The sequence below is a fragment of the Magnolia sinica genome, chromosome 1 (genome assembly GCF_029962835.1).
Source record: "Magnolia sinica isolate HGM2019 chromosome 1, MsV1, whole genome shotgun sequence".
NCBI lineage: Eukaryota > Viridiplantae > Streptophyta > Magnoliopsida > Magnoliales > Magnoliaceae > Magnolia > Magnolia sinica.
Window position 1 is genome coordinate 85,983,286 of NC_080573.1, and position 8,711 is coordinate 85,991,996.

Consider the following 8,711-nt stretch of genomic DNA (forward strand, 5'->3'; position numbering starts at 1 on the left):
AAAACAAATGAGGAAAAGCAGGATATCTCATGAGCCTTATTTGAATGCGGTTGGCAGTGTATGCCAGGGTCTGGATTAAATCGGTTGTTTTACAGGCTATCAATATTGTGAGTAAGTACTTCGGCAAGCAATATTGGGTAGCAGTGAGATGGTAAGAAGACTACGTCTTTCCTTTTGAGAAGACAGGAGTAAAGGTAGTTGAGCACGTAGATTTTAATTCAGCAAACATACTCACCTAGATCGTTCCTACAGAGAAGTTCAAGTTCTGTGTAACTTCTCTAGGCTTGGCGATGGCGAAAAAGAATGACGGAGTGTGCAAAAGAAGATATGATGTGATGCATAGATAAAAGAAGAGGATAAAGAGCTACATGATTGAAGATTGAAGACATGGTGGAGATTGTTGCACTTGATGTCTTAAATCTTATTTTTAGTATGCTCGACTGGTCGATAGAGCTGCTCGACTAGTCGAGGCTTGCTCGACTCGAAGTCCAGTGAGCACAGATTTTTAGTGTCCAGGCCGCTTGACCGGTCAAGGGGGTCCCTCGACCAGTCGAGTTTATAGAAATTCGAGTCCGGATCTTGTGCGGACTGCGGAAATCTGAGGTGGTTTCGCAATGGTGTGAAAGGAAAGTTTCATAAACTATAAATAAGGGTCCCTAGGTCTATTCTAATATATTTTAAGGCTTCCTAAAGGTATTCTAAAGGGTTCTAGGGTTATCAAAGGGTGTAGCAAGGGTGAGATTCGAGGTTGTTCGAATCGGGTAAGTCCTCTCTCTTTGTAATTGATGCTTTCATAGTGGAGATCTGTCGCTTTATGCTGTGGGTTTTTCTCGAAAGGGTTTTCCACGTTAAATATGTGTGTTCTCTTGTGTATGCTTGGTGCCATTGGATTACTATCCTAAATTTAGATCTGTGTGATTCCGCAGGCCAAAATCCCAACAAGGGGTTCCTCTGCAACTATTATAGGGAAGAATTTAATGGGCCGCCATAATTAATTAAGAGGTTTTTGGATGATATAGCCCACCTGATGGTTGGATTTCACTCTATTTTTAGGGTTCCATTTACTTGACATCCATGCGGATGGGTTGGATGCCTTAAACGCCACCCTGGCCCCAAACACAGCTAACTGCAAGAAATTCTTCTTGTGACATTTGCAGAGGAATCTGCATCATAATAAATGTTGTGAATGCAGTTCTTTTCCGAAGAAGCAAACGAATTAAAAGAAGAAAAGGACATATAACCGCAATGGAATTTTGGGGATATTCAAAGAAAGGAATTATATTGTAGGGTTTTGACAGAATGTGGGCCTCATGGTAGTTCTCATCAGGGGCTTGATTTGCAGGTCAGATGGCACATGTATCAAAGATTCGGTCCATCCATTAGGTAGTGTGTTCTGCAAACATGCCACGTACAAAAATATCAGGGAAGTCACTCACATGTAGGTTGTATAAAGTACAATAGAAAACTGTTCATTTGCTTACGATCAGAGCATAGAAAAACTCCGATGTAAAGTTCATATTTATTTTTTTTTTAAAAAAATGATATTAACCCATTATTGGATAACCTAGCCATGAACATTACTACGCCTGCATATAAAATTTTTTAACCATTTCAATTGAGAGAGATGTTCCATCGACACCAGGTCATATCATAGGTTCAAGTACCCATTGTGGTGAAATCACACTGTGGCGTGGTGTGAGTATGTGTGTGCATGTGAGGTGTGAGTGCGTGAGTAAAAAAAAAAAAGGTTCAATCGTTGGAAGTTACATTGCTCCGACTGGCATTGAAATAATTAGCAGTACATTCCATTGATCCAAACTGTTCCATCATGTAAACACCGTGCTGATCTGACAACTATAATCATTTAATCAATGCCCATTAATAAGGACTGTCAAGATTATTTATAGAAAATAGGTCCTATCAACAATTTGTTCAGTCGATCTATTTAATAGGAACAGTCATGAATTGCTTATAATTCCAATGAATTACTTTTGTCAGGCAATTGTAACCATCCCATCCATGGCTTGAAAAAATAAAAATCCTAATAGAAGAAGATAAGGTCAAATCACGGCTAGATTGGATCAGTGTGATTTTTGCATGGTAGACCATGAAATGTCATATAGATTTAATGGACATCTCAATCAATCAGTTGGACTGTCCAAGTGAACCATTACAGCTAGGAGTACTGTGGTGTTCTTCCAGCATGGGATCATTTATCCTCTATTAAAAATATATATTTTAATATTATTTATATATAATACGTACATGCATATACAGCATTATTTCTCACTCTGGTATTTTCTTTTGCTATAAAAAAATACGAAACGGCCATATAAAGCAATATTTTTTCTTCATATATTTTCTTTTAATTTAAAGTTCATTTCAAAAAGAAAACGAAATAAAAGAAAGAATATTTTAAGAGAAGCCTCATTGATGATGGGCCGTCCTCATTTATAGTGGGGATTGCTAAGTTGATGGACAAAAGAAGCCCAATGATTGCTAGACAAGACATGTGCCGGCCCCAAGGAGGTAGGTCCCAGTGGGGACGCACTACACCAAAATATCATTTCTGGAACGAAACATGATTTTGGTTCTGAAACGGTTTAACGTTTTAAGCCGTTCCAGATTTGGAACCGTACCACAGCAAATAAAATAAATAATAAAAAAATAATAATATTCAACCGAGCCAAATTCTATCTCCGTTCTCTCTCCCTCTCTCTTCCGCTCCCTCACGCCTGATTTCCCTCTCTCTCTCCATCACTCCCGATCTCTCTCCCGCTCCCTCACGCCTGATTTCTCCCTCTTTCTCATTTCTTGCCTCTTTTTGTTCCTTCGTCTCTCTTTCCGTACATGCGAAATGAAATGCATTTTTCCCTCAGAGAGAGAGAGAGAGAGAGAGAGAGAGAGATTCGTTAATGGCAGTAGATCTTAAGCAAGATGTGAAGGAAAACCCTAATTTTCAGTCTATCTTTTCGTTGGGAGACGTTTCAATTTCGTTTCAGTCAGAAGCATCTCTCTATCCATACATCCGAGTGGAAATGGCCATGGAAATGTCAGATTTCTTCTCAGATCTTGCATTTTCCTGCAATTGAGGCGTGTTGAAAGCAAAAGACAGACGAATACCACGCTTTCCGACGATTTTCCGCAAGAGGACGCTGCGGATTTGTTAATTTCAGGCTTTCTGAAGGTTCTTTTAGCAGATTCGGTGATTTTCAAGTTTTTTTTTTCCTCGATTTGTAACAGATTCCAGGGTTCTTAGGGGCAGATTCATAGAATTAGGGTTTTCTGTGGTGTTTTTGTTTTGAATGATTTGGTGGTTTCTAGGGTTCGTTGTGTGCTTCTGTGGGTTTTTGAAGGGTTTCAAGTATTCTTGTTATTTGCATAATTGAAGGGTTTCAAAAACTGCTACAGCTGCTCACAGGGGTGGTTATCAGGAATCAACTCTGTATATGCACCATTCATTTGGTGGGCCCCACCATGTGTTGTGCGCAAAAATCAGAACAGTCCTGTCATCAGCTAGGGGAACATGTGCGTTAAGGGTGTGGACTGTTAGACATTTTTTTTTCCTTAACCATCTTATACATGAACTCAGCCAAGGACATGTCCAGCCTAATTTTTAGGCTGTGCATATGCGCAAGCGGCACCAGATCAATCGCCCTGCATCAAACATATGCCACACTAGCACATGTACAAGAAATACAAATTGGATCAAATGAATGACAGATCTGGCCCGATTTTTTTGCTATAATGCATATGCAGAAGCACCACCAGATCAACAGTCTGGAGATCGCGAAGAGTAGTATTCAGATGGCTTCCTGCACTTTTCTCCAATAACATGGTGGTGAAACTGTCTTGATTACGTTGATATGGTGGGCCACAATATATGTGGATGATGAGACAACTATTTGACTATCCAATTGTTGTGAGTTTTACTTTGTTGAGTGTAGGCCACTGCTGTTGACTCTTCCTTTGGCAGGCCACTACTTGTGTGAGGGTTCCTGAAGTCCAATCCTATTCTCTCTGGGATATGGCTAGGAGTATATATATCCATCTTCTCCTACATGTATTGGCCATCTGATTACTGGATCAGACTGACTTCGGGCCTGGGCAACAGTTGGATCATCATCTCATTTTTTTATTATTATTATTTTTTAATGTTATATAGATATGCTATATGTTGACAAACATGCTGCAAGGATTTAATTGTGTTTATTTCATTTGTATCATGCAGAAGGCTTCCTTCTACAAATGTTCAGTCACCTGACATAAATGCACTGTAGTTCTGGAAATGAGCAGGTATTCCATTCATATGAGTTTTTAGACCATTTCCACCTTTTTGTCTGGAAAATTCCACACTCGGATGCTCAAACTACATTTCGTTGTTGTTCAATTTATATAGTCCTACTTAGTGACATTGATAATTAGTGGAGCAATTAGCTACTTTGCTGGTGAGTTTTTGTTTTGGAGAAGATAAGTTCAATTTATTTAGTCCTACTTAGTGACATTGATAATTCATGTTAATTGCACTTCTCTTGTTTCAGGATGGAAAAACTGTATGCAACTTCAAGACAGTTTTCATGCCCCAATGCAGCATGGCCCTGTACTTCTGTACTGCTCATGAGTTGTTTTAGCATAAATTAGTGGCACATTGTTTTTAGATTTTAATTAGAAATTTTTTGACATTCAAGCTCTTGCTCTTGTAGGAGGAGCTACAGTTTAATTAGATTTGTTTTCTTTTTGATATATGAGCTCTTGCTTTTACAGGAGAAGCTAACTGGCACGCAGGAAGCGATTGGATGGGATGTAGAGGATGGCTGTGAATGAAAATTTACACTGTAGTATGACAATGTGCATACTTTGTGGTTCGGGATATTTGAATGGTTTGGGATGTTTGGATGATCTTTTCACACTATAGTATGACAATGTGCATACTTTGTGGGTGTTTTTTTTTTTTTTTTTTTTTTTTTTTGTCATTTGGTTTGGCTACTAATGTTCAGTACTTCAATACTTGTTTCTGTAATGCTTGAGATATATTAATACTTTATTTATGTTTGGATGTAATATGCTCATTCAAAGTGAAACAGTTATTTAGAGTGTAGGCTCGGGAGGAGGTCCACAATGCTTCACCAGGGAGTTTACATAGGTCCATGATCAAAGCTGCCCAACAGGTGCAGTGCAGGTCACAATCCCACCTTCCCTACCCAAAATTCAGGTCAGTCTAACTCTTATCATTTGATAAGCCATATATATAGATTAAATGTTGACTATCCATTTCTTTAGCATACATTTAGCTCACCTAGTTTGACACCATCCTGATTCTTGGACCTGGGCATATTTTCTAGGTGAAGTTTTCTAAGCCCACACATGGGTAGAGCCTTTTCCAACAACATACAGCCGCATGTACCAATATAACATAAGGTGCGAGAACAGAACTTTCCATTCAAATATTGCACCAATTGCAACAGTAGTGTTTTCCCAACATGAAATAAAAATAGATGCACAAGACATTGAACACATAAGCTATCTTTTCTGTCCATTTGGTGCATTTGTTTGGCTTTTCCAAATCTACCAATCTATGGATCACACATTGTAATATCTTACTGATTGGATGTTTCTGAGTGCCCAAAAATAGTTGGACAGCAAGTTTTAGAAAGGCCCACTCATTCAATGGTTGGGATCATAATGTGGGGTAATTGAAGATAATTCTCATCTTTGAAATGTCCATGCCATATTTCGCATTTTACTCCAGTGTTACAAACTTGAGATTTAAAACTTTCTGAAAGAAAGTTGATAATTGAATACTATCTGTTTTGGAGGCTATGTATTGCTGATTTTGTTCAGGCCATGACTGTCCAACAGGTTTGAGGCACCTATGGATCTAAAGAAAGAGCGGGAAAGATTAATATTTGAACAAAAGTATGGGGAAGCATTCACTTCAGCCCATGAATTGTTGGATGTTTATTTGGTTTTTAGATAATGCAGATTTCGATTAGTTTTTCAGAGTTTATAATTGAGAAGATGAGCATGTGCTCTTGAAGTATTGTCTCTCACTCTCTCTCTTTTTTATGACATCTCATCCTTGTCTTTTTCTATATTTTTAGTTCTTCAATTTTGCTGCATAACTTTTCTGTATGATGATATTCGTTGTAGGAAGCTATTCGTTGGGGTACTAATTATCTTCGCAAAACTACTGCTCATCTAAACACCATATATGTGCATGTTGCTTTTTCTTTTTCTCTAATTCTTCTTGGGGTTGGATTTGCTTTCTTTTTCTTTTTTCTCATGTGGGATCTCTGTTTTTTTTCAGAAAAAAGCTGTTGAATTTGTATTTTCCATTTGTTTGGGATTTTTTTTTTTTTTTTGGATTTCTTTGCTGGGTTTTTCCATCCGTTTTTGGAATGTTGATTTCTGGTTCTTATAACTTTTTGGAGTTTTTTTAGAAGAAAAGAGGAATAAGAGACAAAAAGCTATTTTTTTTTTGTTGTTGAAGATTTTAAGCAATGAAAATGGTTTTTGGGATTTTTAGAGGGCTTGAAAGAAAGAGAAGCAGAGAAAACAGAGCAATGCGAGTTTTTATTTTTGGTTACAGGTGGGTGATGCTAACAAGGATCATGCGTGTTGAACACAATGAAGTCAGGAAAAACACATGCTGTAGTTATGTAACACATGCATAGATCAACACATCACATTTTAATGCAACTTGGTTATCAAGGCAATGGTTAATCACATTTTGATCCAGTTTGGTTATCTGGAGCATTTTTTATATGAATAGTAACTCTGTTACTGAAAAATGTGGATCTTTAGCATTGATTAGAGAAGTGCTTATATTTTGTAACAAAACCAGATGGTTATTAGTCTTGTACATTTAATAGTTGGGAGTTTTGTCTATGGCGGCACAAAAACAAAGAGCAAATCTGGGACTGGACCTGAGTCAGCAATGGAATCTGAACATCCGACAGGTGAGAAACCTCGTTTGGGGATCGACTGATGAGCCATTCTGATTATGCATGCACTTGTATCAAGTCGGATGTTGGATTTGTTCAATGAATATAGCTTTTGGGCTGTAAGCTTGAGACAACGATTTCTACAACTTATTCAGTTTGACTTGAGTCAATTTATATCCAGGTTGGGGGAGTTGAGACTGTTACTCTTGGAGATGATGAAGCCCCTGCTAGAGGTTGTCAGAAAAGCATTCTTGAGAGAAAAGCTCCTCCAACCTTCCATTTTCTGATTGAAATGAGGGAAAGGAAATATTGGGTCACGCATCGGGTACGTCAACAATTGGGACCACAATTTGGATGGCCTGGACTGACATCCATTCATGCCGCATGTACAGTGGATCAGTCTTCTCCACCATTTGTAGCAAATGGGGGAAAATACACTTGTGTAGCCCATAAAGAAAACATGCCTTCAAACTTTGATATTCTCAGCATCTATGTACTCTATTTACATTTCATTCATTTGCACTCTATTTATGAATTATTAGCTCCAGATATAGGTCTTTTCCTATCTAAAAGTAAAAGAACTCATGTTATATGTTTGTCATTGTCTCATTGCACACATGTTCAGAATATTTCGAGACATGATCATGGGTGATAATCCTTGCATCTTATATGATTCTTTTAATCTATGCATCTTATATTATTCTTTTATTCTATGCAGACTGAAAGGAGTGTTGATATGTTGCTCCATGGTAAAAAGCCCTTGGTTGAGGTAATGATAGCAAAACCTCCGTACCCAGCACTACTTTAAGCATTTACTTTAAACATATGGCTAGAATAGGGTTTTGACAAATTCTTTGAAAACTAGGAATGCAGATTCACCTTGGTTGACCGATGAGTCAAAACTTGATCATGGGTATAAGGTACAGTTACTAATTGTTGCATTGGTTCCCATTAATAAGGAGATTGATAAATCATAAACACGCCTTAAACACGTAAGGTTGTCCCTGAACAAATTTCTCAGGCCAGCGTCACATTTTTGCCGTATTTTCTATGGCCTTCATCAGACTGATGCCCAAGTCAGTTTGCTTTGCCCCCAAACTTTGTAATGACATTTTGTTGGCTCTCTTTTACATTGGTAAGTTTTAAACGGTTGATAAGAAGCAAACTGCTGCTAATCATGCAAGTTCTAGAAAATTCTGATGCATAATGTTGGGTGTTATCCACTGCTAATCATACATTGGTGTTGGCTTTCTTTTACTGCTCAAACTGCCAACCTATTTCCAGAATGTCATGCGTGTCGGTTTCTGACTGCGGTCGACCTTGGTATGTTGTCTTTTTATTACTCCCATTTAAATATTTACAATGTCTTTTAGACTTATCTCATACAGACTTGATTTCCATTTTTATCATGCAAACTTCTGTATATTTTATAACTTCAGTTGCAGGTTGGGCTAGGGCTAGGGCCAGGGCCAGGTTTCTTCTCCCATTTGCTAATGGGTTGGGCTTGGACTAATACAATCAGGCATGAAAAGAGTATCAGTCATATATTTTTGGTCACAATGCACGTCAGTTAAAGACACTTTCATATCACTAGAGGCTGGAATAAAGGGATTGCTTTTGTCAATGGTTTTAATATTGGAAGATTCTGGCCAGTAAAGTAGCAACTTATTTACTTTAGTAGTTGCATTTAAGATTGCTTGTGGTTATTGTTTTCTCTTTCTGGATTCAAAATTAAAATTTGAACAATGTTGTTGGGTGACTTATTTG

At 37.9% G+C, this 8,711-nt stretch overlaps 1 protein-coding gene and 1 long non-coding RNA gene across 6 annotated transcripts; both read left to right on the top strand.

Moving 5' to 3' along the window:
* The first annotated feature begins 2,910 nt into the window (after window positions 1-2,910).
* LOC131250824 (uncharacterized) lies at window positions 2,911-4,811 on the top strand. The gene is made up of 3 exons (XR_009173475.1): window positions 2,911-4,296; window positions 4,400-4,448; window positions 4,542-4,811. It is a non-coding gene; the product is annotated as an uncharacterized LOC131250824 (long non-coding RNA).
* Window positions 4,812-5,014: 203 nt separating this feature from the next.
* On the top strand, window positions 5,015-8,342 carry LOC131251381 (uncharacterized protein ycf45-like). Of its 5 annotated transcripts, XR_009173815.1 has the most exons (5): window positions 5,015-5,212; window positions 5,343-5,418; window positions 5,860-6,959; window positions 7,126-7,269; window positions 7,663-8,342. XR_009173815.1 is itself a non-coding variant. In XM_058252064.1 (4 exons), the coding sequence occupies exons 1-4, from the start codon at window positions 6,888-6,890 to the stop codon at window positions 7,837-7,839; spliced, it is 297 nt and encodes a 98-aa protein (XP_058108047.1). In that variant the 5' UTR covers window positions 5,448-6,887; the 3' UTR covers window positions 7,840-8,342. The 5 variants fall into 5 exon arrangements, 2 of the variants coding, with proteins under 2 accessions (XP_058108047.1, XP_058108045.1); XR_009173820.1 differs by lacking the exon at window positions 5,343-5,418; XR_009173819.1 differs by lacking the exons at window positions 5,015-5,212; window positions 5,343-5,418 and having other exon boundaries at window positions 5,442-6,037; window positions 6,151-6,959.
* The last annotated feature ends 369 nt before the right edge of the window (window positions 8,343-8,711 follow it).

What these genes read in the sequence shown, in the direction of transcription:
- LOC131251381 (XM_058252062.1), top strand. Translation starts at nt 6,888, where the DNA reads ATGGCGGCACAAAAACAAAGAGCAAATCTGGGACTGGACCTGAGTCAG. An exon ending in GGAATCTGAACATCCGACAG is followed by an intron (nt 6,960 to 7,125) that starts GTGAGAAACCTC and finishes ATTTATATCCAG; the next exon opens with GTTGGGGGAGTTGAGACTGT. An exon ending in AATATTGGGTCACGCATCGG is followed by an intron (nt 7,270 to 7,662) that starts GTACGTCAACAA and finishes TATTCTATGCAG; the next exon opens with ACTGAAAGGAGTGTTGATAT.